This window comes from Pygocentrus nattereri, chromosome 15 (assembly GCF_015220715.1).
Source record: "Pygocentrus nattereri isolate fPygNat1 chromosome 15, fPygNat1.pri, whole genome shotgun sequence".
Classification (NCBI taxonomy): Eukaryota; Metazoa; Chordata; class Actinopteri; order Characiformes; family Serrasalmidae; genus Pygocentrus; species Pygocentrus nattereri.
The window spans coordinates 3,333,196-3,355,406 of NC_051225.1; the positions used below are offsets into that span (position 1 = coordinate 3,333,196).

At 41.8% G+C, this 22,211-nt stretch overlaps 1 protein-coding gene across 14 annotated transcripts in view; it reads right to left on the reverse strand.

Annotated features, from left to right (window-relative positions):
• Positions 1-6,589: 6,589 nt before the first annotated feature.
• LOC108430243 (unconventional myosin-IXb) overlaps positions 6,590-22,211 on the reverse strand; it is a 125,182-nt gene continuing 109,560 nt past the window's right edge. For 6 of the 14 annotated variants that reach the window (XM_017702603.2, XM_017702599.2, XM_017702601.2 and 3 more), the window contains 10 exons: positions 20,776-20,849; positions 19,815-20,007; positions 19,015-19,143; positions 18,101-18,206; positions 17,865-17,996; positions 16,197-16,320; positions 14,274-14,321; positions 12,104-12,219; positions 11,184-11,311; positions 6,590-7,417 (listed from right to left, as the gene is read on the reverse strand). In XM_017702603.2, coding sequence (XP_017558092.2) covers positions 6,984-7,417; positions 11,184-11,311; positions 12,104-12,219; positions 14,274-14,321; positions 16,197-16,320; positions 17,865-17,996; positions 18,101-18,206; positions 19,015-19,143; positions 19,815-20,007; positions 20,776-20,849 — 1,484 coding nt within the window. In that variant the 3' untranslated portion in view covers positions 6,590-6,983. Of the gene's footprint in view, positions 7,418-10,991; positions 11,077-11,171; positions 11,312-12,103; positions 12,220-14,273; positions 14,322-16,196; positions 16,321-17,864; positions 17,997-18,100; positions 18,207-19,014; positions 19,144-19,814; positions 20,008-20,775; positions 20,850-22,211 lie in introns of those variants that run through there. The other 8 variants (XM_037545390.1, XM_017702606.2, XM_037545388.1 and 5 more) reach the window with 7 other exon arrangements.

A 22,211-nucleotide genomic window follows, 5' to 3' on the forward strand; every position in this document is an offset into this window, starting at 1 on the left:
TTCCTTCAGAGTGACTTGCAGTGGCAAGTCAGTGATGCTAGGAGTCTTTAATATATTGTTAAACATCACTATAACTGCACTGACAGACGTCGCTTCTGAAATGTCGTCTTGTTCTACGCATCATTGTTTCGTGTAATTTATTCTATTTTATTTTTTTCTTTCGTACCTGCCCAGGGGCTACAGCTAAAAATGAGCCAAACTGGCTAAACTGGCACATTTACAGAAGTGTTAATGTCCCTGTAACTTAAATTAAATAAAACTAAACAGAAGCTTTGGAAATGGCGCCATCGTGTGGCTCAAGATAGAAGTGCACTTCCGTATCTATAAGTCTACAAATGGGATTAAATACATGTTGAAATATTCATATTCATAACTGAGTAACAAAATATTAACACGGGGGTCTCCGTGGATCAACACTACTTCTACATCCAAAACATTGTGATATTACACTGCAGCGATTTTTCACCCACCTCTAACTGTTACAGCCAAGAGAAACCAAGCAGGTTGAAAACTAAACTGTATTTCCCACAATTTTTTTGCTGACATGTTTTCTAGCTTGTTTATGACCTTCAGCTCACACAGAACACACACACACACACTTTCTAAGTCACTTGGAAAGACTCCTTCTGGGTCGCAGGGGGTGCTGGAGCCTATCCCAGCAGTCAATGGGCAGAAGCCAGTCGATCACAGGGCAGACAGATTTTATATACACTGCTCAAAAAAATAAAGGGAACAATCAAATGACACATCCTAGATCTGAATGAATGAAATTCTCATTGAATACTTTGTTCTGTACAAAGTTGAATGTGATGACAACAAAAATCACAAACATCATCAATGGAAATCAAATGTATTAACCAGTGGAGGCCTGGATTTGGAGTCACACACACAATTAAAGTGGAAAAACACACGACAGGCTGATCCAACTTTGATGTAACGTCCTTAAAACAGGTCAAAATGAGGCTCAGTATTGTGTGTGGCCTCCACGCGCCTGTATGACCTCCCTACAACGCCTGGGCAGCTCCTGATGAGGTGGCGGATGGTCTCCTGAGGGCTCTCCTCCCAGACCTGGACTAAAGCATCCGCCAACTCCTGGACAGTCTGTGGTGCAACGTGGCGTTGGTGGATGGAGCGAGACATGATGTCCCAGATGTGCTCAATCGGATTCAGGTCTGGGGAACGGGCGGGCCGGTCCATAGCTTCAATGCCTTCATCTTGCAGGAACTGCTGACACACTCCAGCCACATGAGGTCTAGCATTGTCCTGCATTAGGAGGAACCCAGGGCCAACCACACCAGCATATGGTCTCACAAGGGGTCTGAGGATCTCATCTCGGTACCTAATGGCAGTCAGGCTACCTCTGGCGAGCACATGGAGGGCTGTGCGGAAATGTTGGAAAATTGATGGAATTTCCTTTTCAGACCTTCAAATCTGGACCTTGAGTTGAGTTTCTGGTCTTGGATTTTGTAATCACTATCGGAGTTGACCTGTAAGTTAAACCGACTCTCTGGTTAAAAAGTTCAGCATAATGAAGTGGTTGAGATGTACAGAGTCATCCAGAGTGGTCTGATGTGAAACGGTTACCTGTAGAAAAACGTACATATTTATATTTTTTATATGTAATGTCGACGAATCTGCATGTACCTCTCCAGCACAAAGACATTTTAAAACGTTTTTAGATCAAAATCTTCTCAAGACCATCATAAAACAGTGTCTCAGTCATCAGGCAGTGAATTCATAACCACTTCATGTAGGAACTTTCTATGTGCAAGTGCAGCAGGCAGAACCTGAAACATCAGGGGATTCACGCGGTTTCGTCAGATTTCAGCAGTGATTTCAATTCTGTTATTTTAAACAGTAACCTGACCTTCAGTATCAAGTAACATGGTCTCTCTCCATTCAAAGACAGAGGGGTCTGGTCCTGGTCTGGAGATAACTGTTGCCTGGCATTGCAAAGGCGGCCACCGAGTGAACAGACTTTCCTATAAAGGTCTTTGTTCTAATCACTGGACACAAATATGCAAATGTTCTTATTTACTGTGTCATCACTGAGTGCTTACTTGCACTTCATAATCAGATAACTGCAGAAATCTGATTATGAACGGATTATTGAGTGCATGTATACACACTCAATGAAAGCCTATAAAGAGGCTGGATTTTAGCTCAGTAATCAGATTCTCAGTGTGAACTCTGATTTCTATAGGATTTCTCAGTCTGCGCATGCGTGAGATCAGACGGTGGACGTTGCGAGATGGTAGCAGAACGCTGCTGGAGCAGCGCTGATAAGATGAAATGAAGGATAAAAATATTCATCTTCTAGATGATGTAGGCTCACATTTTCAGGTAAAGTGGTAGGATGTTTAAAAAAAGCCGCCACATGAAGTTTGAGCTTTACGTTATGTTTATGTCATGTGTTCTGTGAGTTTTTCGGCCGGTCGCAAAGCAGAAATCTGATTACTGTCCGACTCCTGTAGAGCTGGAGTTTCCCCATCATCTGATTACTGTCTGACTCCTGTAGACCTGGAGTTTCCCCATTATCTGATTACTGTCTGACTCCTGTAGACCTGGAGTTTCCCCATCATCTGATTACTGTCTGACTCCTGTAGACCTGGAGTTTCCCCATCATCTGATTACTGTCTGACTCCTGTAGACCTGGAGTTTCCCCATCATCTGATTACTGTCTGACTCCTGTAGACCTGGAGTTTCCCCATCATCTGATTACTGTCTGACTCCTGTAGACCTGGAGTTTCCCCATCATCTGATTACTGTCTGACTCCTGTAGACCTGGAGTTTCCCCGTTATCTGATTACTGTCTGACTCCTGTAGACCTGGAGTTTCCCCGTTATCTGATTACTGTCTGACTCCTGTAGACCTGGAGTTTCCCCGTTATCTGATTACTGTCTGACTCCTGTAGACCTGGAGTTTCCCCGTTATCTGATTACTGTCTGACTCCTGTAGACCTGGAGTTTCCCCATCATCTGATTACTGTCTGACTCCTGTAGACCTGGAGTTTCCCCATCATCTGATTACTGTCTGACTCCTGTAGACCTGGAGTTTCCCCATCATCTGATTACTGTCTGACTCCTGTAGACCTGGAGTTTCCCCATCATCTGATTACTGTCTGACTCCTGTAGACCTGGAGTTTCCCCATCATCTGATTACTGTCTGACTCCTGTAGACCTGGAGTTTCCCCATCATCTGATTACTGTCTGACTCCTGTAGACCTGGAGTTTCCCCATCATCTGATTACTGTCTGACTCCTGTAGAGCTGGAGTTTCCCCATCATCTGATTACTGTCTGACTCCTGTAGACCTGGAGTTTCCCCATCATCTGATTACTGTCTGACTCCTGTAGACCTGGAGTTTCCCCATCATCTGATTACTGTCTGACTCCTGTAGACCTGGAGTTTCCCCATCATCTGATTACTGTCTGACTCCTGTAGACCTGGAGTTTCCCCATCATCTGATTACTGTCTGACTCCTGTAGACCTGGAGTTTCCCCATCATCTGATTACTGTCTGACTCCTGTAGACCTGGAGTTTCCCCATCATCTGATTACTGTCTGACTCCTGTAGACCTGGAGTTTCCCCGTTATCTGATTACTGTCTGACTCCTGTAGACCTGGAGTTTCCCCGTTATCTGATTACTGTCTGACTCCTGTAGACCTGGAGTTTCCCCGTCATCTGATTACTGTCTGACTCCTGTAGACCTGGAGTTTCCCCATCATCTGATTACTGTCTGACTCCTGTAGACCTGGAGTTTCCCCATCATCTGATTACTGTCTGACTCCTGTAGACCTGGAGTTTCCCCATCATCTGATTACTGTCTGACTCCTGTAGACCTGGAGTTTCCCCATCATCTGATTACTGTCTGACTCCTGTAGACCTGGAGTTTCCCCATCATCTGATTACTGTCTGACTCCTGTAGACCTGGAGTTTCCCCATCATCTGATTACTGTCTGACTCCTGTAGACCTGGAGTTTCCCCATTATCTGATTACTGTCTGACTCCTGTAGACCTGGAGTTTCCCCATTATCTGATTACTGTCTGACTCATGTAGACCTGGAGTTTCCCCATTATCTGATTACTGTCTGACTCATGTAGACCTGGAGTTTCCCCATTATCTGATTACTGTCCGACTCCTGTAGACCTGGAGTTTCCCCATCATCTGATTACTGTCCGGCTCCTGTAGACCTGGAGTTTCCCCATCATCTGATTACTGTCCGACTCATGTAGACCTGGAGTTTCCCCATCATCTGATTACTGTCCGACTCATGTAGACCTGGAGTTTCCCCATCATCTGATTACTGTCCGACTCCTGTAGACCTGGAGTTTCCCCATCATCTGATTACTGTCCGACTCCTGTAGACCTGGAGTTTCCCCATCATCTGATTACTGTCCGACTCCTGTAGACCTGGAGTTTCCCCATCATCTGATTACTGTCTGACAAAATCAGATTTCCTACAGTTATCGAATTATTGAGTAAGCACACTCATTGTCTCAGATACTAACAATAAATAAATAAATAAATACACGTATGTAATATGTGTGTGTGTGTGTATATATATACATATATATACACACACACACACACGGTTGTTCTTTATAGTGAGTGATATAGTGTAATACAGGAAAAAAAAACAGTCACACTCGTCTGCATCAAGTACAAACTGTATTGTAAGAAAATAATTAGTCCAATTTGTCCATTAAAAGCAACACAAAATTATCTGTGTCTCAAGAATATGAAACGAGCATGAAGCAAAACGTCCTAGTCCTGTAAAATGTAATAATTAACATTCACTTATAACATCATCTAAACCAGCCACACCATCATCACAGAACTACACACACCAGCAGATTTAACATGCGACATTCGTAAACACAAGTGGCTTTGGCCACCGTATGGCAGTCGCCCTACACAACTCCTCTCAGACACTCTCACAGACCCACCGTTCACTAAAAGAGGAAAAGAAGCTGGAGGAGGTCTAGATAGATCAGAGAGAAAGGGAATGCTTGGTTAGTTACATTTGGGAGAAAAATATCCAAGACGTTTCATCTCATCAGAGAGAAAAGTGGCTTGTGCTGTTTTTGCTCTCCGGATGACTAAAAACAGTTCATTAGACATTAAACAAAGAAACCCCGAGGGGCCAAGAAGTCCACAATCTACTCCGCAGCAGGTAAATGGCCACTTTGGGATGCAAGTGTTCCGTCTACTGAGCGATTTCCAAGCGTCCGTGCCCTCGTAGTTGTCTCCATCTGCTGGAGTCAGAAAAGCAGTTCCTACAGTACAAACATTAGTACACTGAAGGCACGCGTGCTCAGGCCAGTTGATCCGTTACGTCCTTTGATTTAAGAGATGTCCATGAACGAGATGCAAAGGTGCAACATCCTGATACTTTTCATGTACAATAAAAAACGAAGCATAAAAACACAGATACGCGTGGCTGCAGTACAAATTCTGCCTTAAAAAATTCCTTTAAAAAAAATCCACATATTAATATAGTTACAGAAAAAAAAAGTGCTTGGTGAGACATCAATCATCCTGAAGATAGCGAGCTCAACCGGAAAGAGTTCGAGAGCGGTTTTTATGAGGGATCCCATAATGTCTCACGGCCTCATTAAGTTTGGTGCACACTGACCCAATATATGGATAAGTCCAAACCTTTTGAGTGTAAACCATCTTCTCTCCACTGACTCTGGGCAGAACAGTATGAAGCCAGCTGTCAATGTCAGAATGGAGTTTGTTGGGAAACTGACCTGCCAAACAAAACCCCGCCCACAAAACATCTACTTCCATAGCTACTGTTGCTACGTGGGACAAGCTTTAGAGTACACTGTTCAGCAACTCCGTTTTTATTCAAATTACGCAAATGTAAATGTAGGTATTGTGATATAAACCGAGTCTGTTCTACAGTTTCTCATTAGGCTGAATGAATAACCGACTCTAAATGTAGGTATTGTGATATAAACCGAGTCCGTTCTACAGTTTCTCATTAGGCTGAATGAATAACCGACTCTAAATGTAGGTATTGTGATATAAACCGAGTCCGTTCTACAGTTTCTCATTAGACTGAATGAATAACCGGCTCTAAATGTAGGTATTGTGATATAAACCGAGTCCGTTCTACAGTTTCTCATTAGGCTGAATGAATAACCGACTCTAAATGTAGGTATTGTGATATAAACCGAGTCCGTTCTACAGTTTCTCATTAGACTGAATGAATAACCGACTCTAAATGTAGGTATTGTGATATAAACCGAGTCTGTTCTACAGTTTCTCATTAGACTGAATGAATAACCGACTCTAAATGTAGGTATTGTGATATAAACCGAGTCCGTTCTACAGTTTCTCATTAGACTGAATGAATAACCGGCTCTAAATGTAGGTATTGTGATATAAACCGAGTCCGTTCTACAGTTTCTCATTAGACTGAATGAATAACCGACTCTAAATGTAGGTATTGTGATATAAACCGAGTCAGTTCTACAGTTTCTCATTAGGCTGAATGAATAACTGACTCTAAATGTAGGTATTGTGATATAAACCGAGTCTGTTCTACAGTTTCTCATTAGACTGAATGAATAACCGACTCTAAATGTAGGTATTGTGATATAAACCGAGTCTGTTCTACAGTTTCTCATTAGACTGAATGAATAACCGACTCTAAATGTAGGTATTGTGATATAAACAGAGTCCGTTCTACAGTTTCTCATTATGTTCAGGCTTGTTCAACCTGGCAACAGTAGCTATAAAAGAAGACATCTGTGGGTGGAGCATGGCTCAGACAGTGGGTTGGGTAAGTGTGCCATGGCCCTTTATTTTAGGGGGTCGAACTCTGGTCCTGGAGGGCTGGGGTCCACCAGTTTGGTGATTACCCTGTACAAATAAACCTGATGTGACTTATTTACCAAGTGCAATAGGTGCAACAGGGCACCAAACACAACCGGAGTTCAAAACCCCTGCTTTGGACAGAGGATCTGTTAATCAAAGTCCGTCTTCGCTACAAGCAATATCCGGGTCTGAGAAGCGTCTGGGTGATTTTAGGAGCTCCTGTGTGCTGGAGGGAGAGGAGTCTGAGTCAGGAGTGAAGTGGAGCTCAGTCCCGGGGGCTATAAAAAGCGACTGGATGCTGTCTTTGCGGCGCCCAGGCTGCTGCCGTCTCTGCACAAGCGTCATGGACTGGGCTTTGCGGGGTGGCAGCAATTGGACGGCCGGGTGGGTCAGCACGCCTGGGGGCAGGCGGACCGTGCGGGGGATGATTGGGTGCCGGCGATGGAGTAGGTCCCTGGAGGGGCAGAAAAGGGGAGTAGAGGGATTGGAGGTTTCTCCTTCTGATGAACTCTGCTGGGTAGAGGGTGAGTTTGCAGATTTAGAAGGAGAAGCTGGTTTGGGAATTCTTGGCACTGTTGTTGTTTTCCCTGGAAATAAAGGAAACAGTTTGGTTTGGGTGAGAGGAAAATAAAAACATGCAAAGCAAAAACACAAAATGAAGCCATCATGGAGTCGTGCAAGTAGTCATGCTCAGAGAGGATCACTTAATGCATTGGTTCTCCATCCCACACACCTGCACTAACAGTGTTTCCCAAGCTCTACTTCTGGCTTCTTTGTGTCTTCCAGAGTTGTATTTTTTTAGCCAGACAACTCAAATGGATCATATTTAAAAAAAAATATTTTTTTAAAGTTAAATTTTCCCTCTTAAAAATCTACCCGGTCTGCCCCAAGATCCTCTATGTCAGCACAGTTGTACACAGCTTGTGGTGGAATTGGTTCAATCATGTATTATTTGCCACACTAATAACACACTGTGTTTATCAGAAAAACTGATGTCTGTTCATTGCACTTTTTTTTTTTTTTTTTTTTTTTTAAAAACCATCGCTGCATGTCAGGCATGTCCTCAACACTTGCCTGCGGTGCCCTCTAGTGGACTAGTCAGCTACTCAAGGTAACCCCTAGCCCAGGAATTGGCAACATGTGGTTCCGGAGCTGCATGCAGCTCTTTTACTGTCCTGTTGAGGCTTTTAAGCAGAATCAGATTTTTAGGTAAAAATAAAAAAAATCCCGCTTTGTGGGAAAATAAAGTTCTGCTGATTGTTCAACACAATTTCCAAATGTTGGAGTTAATGTAGAACTGCTTATTCACCAAACTTTAACACTGATGATGGGTGCTCATACTACTGGTAACATCCTACAATCTCGCCAAGCCAGAAGCTTACAAAACAAACATCGAAAATTTGGAGATTAATAGACTTCTGTGTTTATAAATCGCTCCAGCTGGTTTCCTGAAACGTTGAATCTGCAACGAGAAACTGTCAAAAACTAAAGAGTCGCAAAGCTGGTGTCAGATTCTTGTTCGGCAGCTTCTTGTTTGAATTCCCCCGTTCCACCTTAAATGGTTCAGCAGTTCCGTTCTGGCACCTCAGGCACCATTTAAGGTGGAACAAGAAAATCGAAAACAAGAAGCTGGTGAATGAGGAGCCTCCAGACTTGTAAAAAGTCAAACGTTACAAGAAACTGTTCTACTTTTGAGGAAAAGTTTCCTGCTGGAGATGCAAGAAAAGCAGCTACAGCTGAGCCAAAGCTTAAAGCAGAGCAGGTCTGCATTTTTGTTTATAATATACACTATATTTCCAAAGGTTTTCACTCACCCATCCAAATCACTGAATTCAGGTGTTCCAATCACTTTCATGGCCTCAGGTGTATAAAGCCGAGCCCCTAGGCCTGCAGACTGCTTCTACAGACATTAGTGAAAGAATTGGTCACTCTCAGGAGCTCAGTGAGTTCCAGCGTGGTGCCGTGATCGGACGCCACCTGTGCAGCAAGTCCAGTCGTGAAATTTCCTCACTACTAAATATTCCACAGTCAACTGTCAGTGGGATTATAACAAAGTGGAAGCGACTGGGAACGACAGCAACTCAGCCACGAAGTGGTCGGCCACGTAAAATGACAGAGTGGGGTCAGCGGATGCTCAGGGGCATAGTGCGCAGAGGTCACCGACTTTCTGCAGAGTCAATCACTACAGACCTCCAAACTTCATGTGGCCTTCAGATCAGCTCAAGAACAGCGTAGAGAGCTTCATGGAATGGGTTTCCATGGCCAAGCAGCTGCATCCAAGCCTTACATCACCAAGCGCAGAGCAAAGCATGGAATGCAGTGGTGTAAAGCGCCGCCACTGGACTCTAGAGCAGTGGAGACGAGTTCTCTGGAGTGACCAATCACGCTTCTCCATCTGGGAATCTGATGGACGAGTCTGGGTTTGGCGGTTGCCAGAAGACGGTACTTGTCTGACTGCATTGTGCCGAGTGTAAAGTTGGTGGAGGGGGGATCATGGTGTGGGGGTGTTTTTCAGGAGTTGGGCTCAGCCCCTTAGTTCCAGTAAAAGAAACTCTTAAAGCTTCAGCACCAAGAGATTCTGGACAATTTCATGCTCCCAACTTTGTGGGAACAGTTTGAGGACGGCCCCTTCCTGTTCCAACATAACTGCACACCAGAGCACAAAGCAGGTCCATAAAGACACGGATGAGCCAGTTTGGTGTGGAAGAACTTGACTGGCCTGCACAGAGTCCTGACCTCAACCCCATAGACCACCTTTGGGATGAATTAGTGCGGAGAATGTGAGCCAGGCCTTCTCGTCCAACATCAGTGTCTGACCTAACAAATGCTTCTGGAAGAACAGTCAAAAATTCCCATAAACGCACTCGTAACCCTTGTGGAAAGCCTTCCCAGAAGAGTTGAAGCTGTTATAGCTGCAAAGGGTGGGCCGACATCATATTAAACCCTATGGATTAAGAATGGTCACTCATTCATATGCGTGTGAAGCTAGACGAGTGAATGCTTTTGGCAAGATAGTGTATTTTCGGTCTGTACTAGTTCATCAGCACATACTGGGACATATCTACAGCCAAGATGGCAAAACATTACTTCAATAAAATGGACATAAAATGATGTGGTTTGACTTTTGTTGAAAGGACAAATGGCTCTAAACATTTGGGTTGCCCTAGCGTATACATTATTAGAGTAATACTGTTTCCACATCGTCGCTGTGCAAAGAAAAACAAGTATCTCCATCATATTAACTTCACAGGAGGGGGCAGAATATTCTATACTCTTAATGTAATTTAATGCAAAGAGGTTTTAGTCCAAGCAGTTTTGGAGCCTTTCTGTTGGTCTATTCATTATGAAAATTTCCCACAACATAAAAGCCAACTGCCACACTCAAATCATGCAGAAAAGAAAAAAATGGAAAAAAGGAAGACGCATGTTTTTCTTTGGACAGTGATGTATGGATTGTATGAACTGGGGCGAGAACAAAATGCTTTGAAACTTTAAGAAGGTTTATATTATACAGGATTGAGAACCACTGTTAGTTCAAGAGGACAAACACGCACACGTACAAAGGGGAATTCCACCAATATTTAACCACCGCACAACTCAGTGGTTAACGTGAGTGGTTTGGTGTGAAAGGGTTGATTGTAGACACTCAGATTTCTTTACAGTGGTGGTGATAGGAACCAGGGGAACCATTACATGTGATAACTTTGTGGGGCATCTTTTAGAGCATGTGTCAGGCTCCAGCCCTCGTGGGCCAAATCACTGCAGACTTCAGCACACGGCCTCATTAAAACGCACTGATTCAGCTCATCAGCTAATTAGCAAAGCCTTCAAGAACTGAATTCAGAATGCTAAATGAGGGTAAACGCTAATCTCTGCAGCACTTTGGTCCCAGTTTGACATGCCTGTTTTAGAGACATTAAACTTTTTCAGATGTCTGGTTCCCATCACCACCACTGTGCACAATTCTGACTTGCCAAGTTTCTCTAGAACGGAGAATTTCTCATCTTAACCATTTATTTAAATCAGCAGAATTCCCCTTTAAACCAACAACCAAAAAAAACCCAACAAAAACTGTCTTACAGAATTTGACACCATGCTTAATCTCATGCCAAACAAAACACAACCCCTAACATGCACCAGCATCCACAGTAAACCACACACCTCCCCCTACGTTAGATAACAACCTGCTACAGAGCAGCTGGAACTGCCACCCTCTTTAACTGCATCAGCAGCGTCCTGTCCACACCTGTCCAAAACAGGGACAGCAGCCACACATGGGTCACTCCACAGCGCTACATTAGAAACAAGCTGGGAACAGAAAAAAAGACATGGTTTCTGTACCTTAATACTGACCTTCCGTGTCCGAACTGAGTGTCCGGTCGTCCAGCAGGCTCTCCGAGCTGGCCGAAGCCTCAGAGTCCAGGTTCTCCTGATCTGACCCTGGCTGCTCCAAATCTGGCAGCCTGCAAGCCAGGTCCTCTCTGGAAAATCATACATTGTTCATTTAAAATGAGTGGTGCGATATTCATACTTTTCATGAGCTTTCATACCTTTTCCAACAAGATTTTAACCAAAAAATCCAAAGAAAACTCTAAAAACGCCCCTTTTCTACAGCAAACGGGGGTGGGCTTTACTGGCAGAGCAGGATGATTGATTGGCGAGCGGAGCAGCTCATTGGCTGTTCGAGCTCACTGACGTCATGAATGTACATTTCCGTTTTAAACTCCTATAGCTCGAGTTTAGAAGCTCTTAAACATATAACAGCGGTGTTAAGGTGTTTTATGCTGTTCAGGAAATGATCGCATTCTTTTACATTAAAATGTTTCAGCATTTATAAACTATGATTTTGCTCAAATGCTCCATATTAACCCATTCATTTTGGACTCGCCCTCTAGTGTTGGAGAAAACCGGAAGACGGTGCAGAGAGTGGTAATTATCCTCTCTATAAGTTCTATTATCACGTTCTCCGTCTTTATTATTCCTATATCATTTTTCAACAAAGATTTCAGCGTTTTTTGTGTTGGTTGGAGGTTTGTTGAAGCTTTTGTGAAGACTGCTGCATCACCGAAACATAAGCATATGCATGCACAATGCATCCAAATTAGGCCGGGCGATATCTAGAAATAATGAACAATATTTTCTAGTTTAAAAAATGACCTATAAGTCTATATTGATCAGCACGACTTAACAGAGGTAAAAACCACTGCAACGATCTGTTATTTATTACTTTAACAAAGCATCATGTCGGAGTTCAAATCGGTGCTGATACGTACTTCTCCTGTTTGATGGACTTGATCCGCTCCACCAGATTCCTCTCCGCCTCCGTGTCAGAGTCCAGCGGTTCATTCTCAGGGACAACACTCAGATCGGACGAAGGCTTCTCTCGCATCTGCAGCCCAGACAGACACCAACAATGTCATAACAACTTCAGTCAAGGGTGTTAAAATGTCATAGTTTCAATCCACTGCATTGAACCATTTGAGGCTACAGTGACATCACAGCTCTTCTTTTCAGCTTAGTTTCAACCATTTTGCTGCTGTTGGAAGAAAATCTTCCCAAATTTACGATTCGGGGCTCTTTAACACAATTTAATGGTCTGCACTCATTTATTAGCAAACAGGACACTTCTCCTCGTAATTTTGATGGAGATGCTGTGGAGGGAAACACCCCTTCATGACGTAATCTTATCAGACTACAAGGGCACTTGAGTTGGTGTAGTAAGTGGGTAACACCTCTGCCTTGTATGAGGTAGACCGGTGTTCAGTCCGCACCTGGGTAACCACCCTACACTATATACCAATTGGAGTCCTTGGGCAAGACACCCAACACTACCTTAGCCTACAAGGGGTATGCCAAATGCCATAAATGTAATGAGCATTTCTTAGAACAGCAACAGGAACACTCAATTCTGGTTAGTGAATGAAAAGGATGACTGGTCCTCAGCCTGAGGCTCATACAAAGGAACTGAGGGTGTTAGTGAAGTCTTAGACCAGAAACATACTTAACGCAGGCGACCTAATGCGAATGCCAATGCCTGACGAGCGCACAGCAAACATATGGCCTGTTTTACAAACTTAACACTGCAGCGGTTATAAACCTCAGTGTTCAAAGATATTTACTAACCAAAAACGGAAAAAAGAGCAATTTGCTATTTTTGTAGGGCACATATCCCACTTTTTAATCAGTGATGGACAGTATTTAGTCTTTTTTGAGCCTGCTTAAGCACCCCTTATGGAAACGCTTGGAACGCCGCTTGCACTGTTTTGAAGTGTGTTACGAATAATCATGAATCACTATATTAAACAGGATAACGAACCCTATAGGAAGACTTTATTTAAAAGACAGTGAACTGTGTTATATGACAGATAAAAGCGTCATCAGAATGTATTTAATACTTTCTGAAATTCAATAACAATTTTCATCATGTAAAAACAGTTAACATGAATCTGAACATGAAAACCAGATGGTTTTCCAAGTTCCCAATTTTCATCACGACATCTAATGATGCACTGCAGGAACACAACCTTGCATCTCGTTTTTATTTTTTCGATAAAGCTCCAAAAAATTGCTTGTAGTAATATCTTTTCATATAAACTTGCATTAAAAGGTTAAGAAGCTGCTTCTCTTCTCCTGAAAAGTTGCCATTTTTGAGATTTTTGTCAGACAGTATAGACAGATCACATATACAGTCAATGTTTCTAACTCCTCTGTGATTGTAGAGACTGTGGAGGCTTTTGAGGGGAGCTGGAGGCCCACATTGCTGCTGCTTTTGTTAGTTTGCTGCTTGCTGATTTATCTATAGGTCTCCTAAAAGCAGGTTCAGCGCAGATTACTGAAAGTATCGCTTTCAGGGCTTCAATCACAGATTCTGTCAGCTCAACATACGGTGCACTGCAGCTGGGCTTCTGCCTGCACTGCTATGGATGGGTTAAGGGGGTCAAACTAAGACAACGTGCTAATGAATTAATAACTGCACTTATGTTAAAACGTTGATAATAATTTTACAGCCCTTGTTATGACACATTATAGAACACAACGGCACATAAAATTGGGGTTGCGAGGCCTGAAGTGTTGCCGTATTTGCGTGAAGTATGCTTCTGCCCAACACCAATACTGCATGCAAAGGGGGATGAATAAAAATATTTTCTGAACATCAAAATACTTCAATTTTTTTATCAGTATATGAATTTACATTATGACTAGAAAAAAAAGAATGAATGCCTCAGATGAATGAAAAAAAGGGGGTTTTATACTGATGCATGTCTTTGAAGTGAAAGGGGTGAGAAAATCATGCAATCCAACAAGACCATCCCAAAACCAGAACTAGTGCCGTAGGACGTCACACGCTGCAACCACATAGAGCACCACACAGAAATGCAGTCCAGTGGGAGTTAGTACACACGACACACTACACACTACAACTGCACAGCGGGAAATACATACCGCCACTCCTTTGTAAGGAGAGGTAAACCTGAGGGGTAAATGCCAGCTCTACAGAGACCGAAAACAAACATAAAAAGCAGAAAAAACATTGAGCTGGTTGAAAAATGCACTGACAGAACAATGCTTCAACACACACACACACACACACACACACACACACACACACACACAAATGGGCTGCACAATATACTCTTAATTCTGTTAATCATAACTGCGATATCTGGCATGTTGAATTTAGAATTGAGGGCCATGATGCCGACACCAGTGAGAAAACGATGTGTGGGAAAAATCATTTACTGATTTAGGAGAGTAAAAGTTTAGTGGAGCCAAAATGACTGATATTTTGTTTGGCTAAAAATAGTCTACATTTTTCCAATAGTCTAAATTAAGGGTGCACAACTCCAGTCCTGGAGAGCTGGTGTCCAGCACAGTTTGGTGATTTACCTGCTCCAACCCACCCGATTACACTTATCTGTTAATTGCCAGGTTAAGTGGGTGTGTTTGAGCAGGGAAACCTCCAAACTGCGCTGGACTGGAGTTGTGCACCCCTGGTCTAAGTATTTCTAACATATAAAGCAGCAGAGTTTTAGGATGAAGGCTAACATCTTCCTATTTAAGCACTAAACAGTAGAGCTTTAGATCAAATTGAATCTGAAATTTTGGTCCAAACCCGATCACAGAGTGAGAACTATCCCGACACCAAGTTTTGCTCAAGCCAGACAACATTTTCATCGAACTGATCCAAACCGTAACATCATGTTCTGAATAAGAAACTGACCTAAGCCCAACAAAATTGACCCGAGCTGCCTCATCATCACTCACAGCGTCAAACAAACCTTACCGGACAGCAACGGTTAAATTAGAATTAATGACAGCCATCACTACATCATGGACAAATAAAGCAAAAAAATCATCTAAAATATTTTGATATACTGAATAAATAATCAGTCCAATGTCTAAATTCCACTTTAATGCAGATATCATTGGGAGAATGGCTTCAAAATAAATAAATAAAATAACAGCTTTACTTTTAGTTTGTCCACCTGATTCTTTTATTATAGTGTTCTGGAGTTCTGGACTCAAAATGTGATTCGGACCAAAACTTCAGGCCTCAGTAAACCTCTAATGTCGGTGGTAAATTCAGGATTTCAGCATGCATGACTAAAAATGCTCCAAGGGTAAAGAAAGGAAGGATAGATTAAAATAAATAAATAAATAAATAAATAAAAATAGTAATCCTAAAGAGAAATGAGTGTTAATTCTGTTAAAAGTGGGAGGTGGGCTGAGAACCCAACTATGAAACGTGAATTTGACCCGAGCTTGACACATAGTTGAGAAATGAGGTCAACCTCGTCAGATTAGGATGAGTATTTCAAGCTCTACTACTCAGCATGAGAACAGTGTGGTATGGGAAGCTTACCCAGACAAAAAAAACAACAACAACAAAAAAAAAGTTTGAGATGTAGTTTGAAAGCACTGCTTGATGAATAAGAGGGTTGCTGGTAAGCTTATTATATTATAAATAATATATTAAAATAATTTGAGATTTCATTTATTGATCCAGAAATTTAATCAGGTTTCTATCAGGTTTTAGTCTGCACTTTGGTTAGTTTCAGGTTCAACATGGGTCAGTTTTAGGTTCAACATGGGTCAGCTTCAGACTCAAAACTTTGATGTGGGTCGGGTCTGGACAGGACAGAATGTTCTTGGACTGTACTTGAGTTTGGAGCAAAGTTCTAATGCTCTAAATGCAATATATGGAAATAAAACTGCTATTCTACCATCTTGTCCATATTGTGCAGCCCTAACACACCGGCAGAAACACACAGCAACACGACGCAAACAAAGGAATGTTTGGTCAAAGCCTGGAATCAAGCGACGCACATGTAGCTGAGAAACTGATTTAATCCTCTCTGAGCTCACCGTGTTATTCCTCTTCAGTTTGAGCTGGTTCTTGGCCAGCGTCTCTGCATACTCCAGCTGCTCGATCTCCTCCATCTTCTCATTGTACCTCCTGATCTGCTCATTTATCAGCATCTCCACACATCTGCAGAAAACACAAACAAACACGTAGGCCAGTGGTGAGAGAAATCCGAAGTCAGACACACCAACTCTACCTCTGCTGATATACCACACTGCAATTTGTGCCGACTCACATGGCTGACACTGACAATGCTGATTATGGAAATCATTGTGTTATACTTAAAAAGAGACTGTTCTATATTAAAGAAGATTGTAATACATTAAAGGAAGCGTAGGGGGCGATACGGCTTCTACTGTTTCATTTAAAAAGCTCTATAATGTTCATATGATCCACACAGTCGCTCTGACAGACTGTAATACACTACAGGAAGCGTAGGGGGCGACATGGCTTCTACTGTTTCATTTAAAAAGCTCTATAATGTTCATATGATCCACACAGTCGCTCTGACAGACTGTAATACACTACAGGAAGCGTAGGGGGCGATACGGCTTCTACTGTTTCATTTAAAAAGCTCTATAATGTTCATATGATCCACATAGTCGCTCTGACAGACTGTAATACACTACAGGAAGCGTAGGGGGCGATACGGCTTCTACTGTTTCATTTAAAAAGCTCTATAATGTTCATATGATGCACAGTCACTCTGACAGACTGTAATACACTACAGGAAGCGTAGGGGGCGATACGGCTTCTACTGTTTCATTTAAAAAGCTCTATAATGTTCATATGATCCACACAGTCGCTCTGACAGACTGTAATACACTACAGGAAGCGTAGGGGGCGATACGGCTTCTACTGTTTCATTTAAAAAGCTCTATAATGTTCATATGATCCACAGTCACTCTGACAGACTGTAATAGACTACAGGAAGCGTAGGGGGCGATACGGCTTCTACTGTTTCATTTAAAAAGTGCACTTTAACATTTACATGACACTGATTTCCAGATTTTTTTTTCTAATTAATATATATATATATATATATATATATATATATATACACACACATACACACACACACACACACACATATATATATACACACACACAAAAATAGTATAATATTATAATATAAAATATTATTCCCCAATCCCCAATTACAAAGAAGTTGGGATGTTTTGTAAAACATAAATAAAAACAGAATATGTACAACTGAAGCTGGACATCAAGCAAGAATGGGAAAGAATTCCACCTACAAAGCTTCAACAATCAGTGTCCTCAGTTCCCAAACGCTTATTGAGTGTTAAAGGAAAGGTGATGTAACACAGTGGTGAACACGCCCCTGTCCCAACTTCTTTGGAACGTGTTGCAGGCATCAAATTCAAAATGAGTGAATATTTGCAAAAAAAAAACATTAAATATCTCGTCTTTGTAGTGAATTCAATTGAATATCGGTTGAAAAGGATTTGCAAATCATCGTATTCTGTTTTTATTTATGTTTTATACAACGTCCCACCTTTATTGGAATTTGGGCTGTACACTGCATACTTCCATTTCATAGCAGATGGGACAGAAAACTCATTGTTTTGCATATATCCGACAAAAAGTAAAACATAAAAAAAATAAGTCTACTAATTTCTGTTTGATGCTACAGGACAACAGATACGTACGTGGTTGTCTTGGCAACGTCCTTCATGCTGAGGAGGGGGTCAGCACTGTCCGGACCACGCAGAATGCAGGGAGCGAAGACAATAGCCAGTGAGTTGGGGGTCATTCTGTTACTCTTCTCCTCTCTCGACACCCTGGAGAGACGATCGCACAATAAAATTGAATTTCAGTTTTCAAAATGACCAAAACACTTCACTGAAGTTATGAGGGATTTAGTCTTTCAGAATATTTTATACACCTGACGAGATGGAAAATGAGTCTCTCCAGAGTGTTGTAGTGGGCTGTAGGGAGCTCCTCCAAAACTCTATAGATGGAAAGCAGCTGTTCCTGCTTCTCAGGTAAATCTGACAAAACAGAACCAACAGGAAAAGCTGTAATAGTGTCAATTCCAAAAAACAAACAAACAAAAAAACAAAACAAAAACAAAAAAGAAAATATGAGGAAAAATCAGGAGGGGAAAAAAGTGGCAATTGCAATGTTTAAAACTACACACTTAACACAGATTATTTAGGGTTCTTTAGTAAAGAAAATGGTTCTATGTAGAACCATGAACACAAAGAACCCTTTGAATGATAAAAGGGTTCTCTGCATCACAAAAGGGTTCTTCAATTTGATGGACAACAAGCTGTAGATGGTCCTATGTAGAACCTTTGTGAAAAGGGCTCTATATAGCTAGCTTGAGATCATAACAGAAGAACCCTTTTTGGTGTTTTCAATAAGGTTCTATATAGAACCATCTACAGCACCAGAACCATTCTCCATCCATCCATTCATCTGAAGAACCCTTTAACCATGAAAAGGGTTCTTTAGTAAAGAAAATGGTTCTATGTAGAACCATGAACACTCAAAGAAACCTTTGAATATTAAAAGGGTTCTTCATATTGAAGAATCTTTGAAGCACCATCATTTTTAAGAGTATATATTCACAATACTCCCACCGAAGCCCCCCATTTCATAGCACCACACTACTGTGTTGATTGTGCAAAAGAAACTGATGAGCTACAGCAGCAGTTTGGATTCTGCCCGTCCATATTTATGTTCTATTCCACCCGCCAGCTCACCTGAAACAAGTGATCGGCGTTCCACTACCCTTCGTTAACTGGCTCCAGTGAGCCGGAGCAGAGCAAACAGTGGAAGTGGTGTGAAACTCACCGACTGCCTGGATGAAGTCGTTATAGTGACTGATGGTCATGAGGGGTTCAGGAAGTTCTCGGAGCCACTGTTTCACCAGACCGGTCACAGCATGGATGGGGTAGTCCTCCAAACACACTGAATGGGGATCTGGAGACAAAGACATAGTACGACTGTAGCAGATATGATGAAACCGCTCACACACGGTCTCTCATAACAGAGGCAGAGCTTTACTTAGGCCTGAAATTTATGTCTGTAACCTCTTCAACTCCTCGGGACCACTGGTGTTTCCAAAACACACTCGGTCATGTTCTTCATAACGTTCATATTTCATAAGCTCCATTCAGAAGCTGGGCGTCGTGTGAGGCTGTAGCTCTTCTCTCCAGTCTAATAGACGGTGATATCATTTTAAACCCTTATAATAAAAGAAGCTGGGTCTGGCTCCTATCCTCACCACTGTAAAGAGTTTTCACTCTAGAACTGAGCGTCTCGCATCAAACCACCATGAATGACTTTGTTTAAATCTTAACAGTTTAACTGCGCAGAGACGGAACTTCCCCTTTAAATGGGTAATTCAACCAACAGCTAAAATGGTAACATACGGTAACTGCATGCAGACCATAAAATCTTTAAAGCTAGGCTCTAGACAGTGAAGGCTTTTACATCTTGAATCAGACAGGCTCCCCGTACATAAATCATTCACAGACGACACCAAAGCTTAGCGATAACCAAATGGACAAAGTAAGTAGTGCAGCAAATTAAGTCTATATTAGGCACATGCAGGTTTATGGAGGAAGCCGCCAGTTGGTGTAAAGACTTGCCAGCTTCTAAAAGCTGCCGGAGCTCCTTCATGCGGTTGGCTGAGCCAGACTTTCTGTAGATGCCCTCAGTGTAGAGGCCGTTCATCTCCACATGCTCCAGCATCAGTTCGAGCACCTCAGGAACAGGGATCCGGTCACTGACTAGGTGGCAAACACTCACAGCAAAGTGCTGAGAACTACAATCCTCTTCATTCTAAACCAGCAGCAAGAAACAGGAGAATGAATTAGATACAAAATGGGAAAAAAAAAATTCAAAACACTTCCCATTCTCGGAATACCGAATACCTTTAGACATTCAAATTGTAAAATCTCAGGTTTTCTATATTCAAATCTCTAACACTATAAAATGCTTTAATGTTAATTAAATAAAAGTCTAAATAGCTTAAACACGTCCTCAATCATCAAGCCAAGAAGGGAGGATGAGGAAATATGATGGCCTAACCTTATAACATTTAAAACAAACAGCAAATAAACAGCAAATAGGTCATGTTAAATAATAAGAAGTTAAAGTCACTTGTTCCTGAATAAAACTCTTCACCTGTATGTATTAGATAAGATAACGTATGCCTCTGTTCATTAAGTCATATTAGCATACCCAATTTAATTAACATATATGTTAAGCCTATTTAAATAAAGAATTGAGGAGTACAGAAATACCATAGCAATCACCCTAGGATTGTCTACAACAGTCTAGCCACCCATTAACAAACACCTAGCAACACCATAGCAACCGGGTGCAATAACATCAACCTAGCAACCACCTGCAATCCCAATGACATAAGACACCAAATCAACCACCTCTCGCCATATTGCTAACAGAATTTACTCTTATGGTAATATTTAAAATGTGCTGAATATTCATTCCATCAGGCATCACTTTGCGGTTACTTATACTAAACATCATTTAATCTAATAAGGTGACACTGATATGCAAATGTCTGGCCAAAAGACTAAGTCTTACCTTCTTTGAGCAGAACGTATTACAATCAGTAGTGATTTTTGACAGGCACTTCTTGTGGCAAACAAGTTTGCAATCTGAAAAACAGACAATATTCAGCAAACACTCATTATCAGAGAGCTGGGATTGGATCGATCCATTGATTAAACTGCTGCAAAATGAAAGTCTTCTCTGCTCTGTCAGGGTTCAGCTGCTAATACCAGGTTCAAACTGGCCTCACCCATGACGATTTCTGATCACCTTCACTCTGAAGTTCTCACTGTAGATAATGCAACTGTCCAACAGGCACACCTGCATCTATTCACAGCTCGTTTGTGTGTGACAGCTTGGCCGCATTTTTCAGGTGTCAAGCTCTATGGACGACAATTCTCTAAATCTCTAAACTGTATAGATTTACTGACACTCACACAGAACAATTTTACCAGTAAAAATCTTTAGTGACAATTTATTTAGCTATGATTTTATATTCCTCTGGTAATTATAGAAATTATTATTTATATACAGTAGCAGATATTAATTTTTACTTTATTTGAAAATTCAGCAATTAAATAATCTCACACAGTGAAACACAAACACACACAAAGGCAGACTGTCTGCTATGCCAATGCAATTTTAAGAAAAAAATTCAGAGGTTTGTTAGTTTTTATTAGTCAAGAGTTTATGGGGAACCTGTATTAGGCTAGACTTCTCGTATCACAGCCTTACACAGTAGTGCACCTCCAAAACTGAGACAAAACCACGTTACACAGGTAAAGCACATTGACCGGCATGATTTGTTTGACCTTAGTGTTTGTAATGCATGCATCTCCTACAGGCAGAGCTTTTCAAAGCGACAATTTTGGCTGAGATCTGTAGGAAGTCACCCATGCCATGGGCATTAATGCAACACTATACCTGTATAAACGATGGCTTTTGAACCTGCACAAGCTGGATGGTCTTTAGCCTGGAGGACACACTGTCCATGATTTCCAAAATTAATTCCAGAAATTGATTCACTGGCCCACAGGACACTTTTCCACTTTACCTCAGTCCACTTTAAATGAGTTCGGGCCCAGAGAAGGTGGCAGCATTTCTGGATTCCGTTTATATGTTTTCTTCTTTGCATGGTTCTGACTTGCATTTGTGGATACAGCAATGAACTGTATTCACAAACAATGGTGGGTGGAAATGTTCCTGAGCCTATGCAGTGATTTCCAACACAGAATTATGTTTGTTTTTGAATGCAGTGCCGCCTGAGGGCCTGAAGTTTATGGACAGCCAATATTGGTGTTTGGCCTGGTCTCTTGCATGCAGAGATTTCTCAGGATTCTCTGCATCTTTTAATGATATTATGCACTGTAGATGAGATTTATGCTATTTCACATTGAAAAACGTTATTCTTGAACTTTTACACTATTTGCCTGCGCAGTCTTTCACAGAGTGGTGAACCCCTCTTTAGC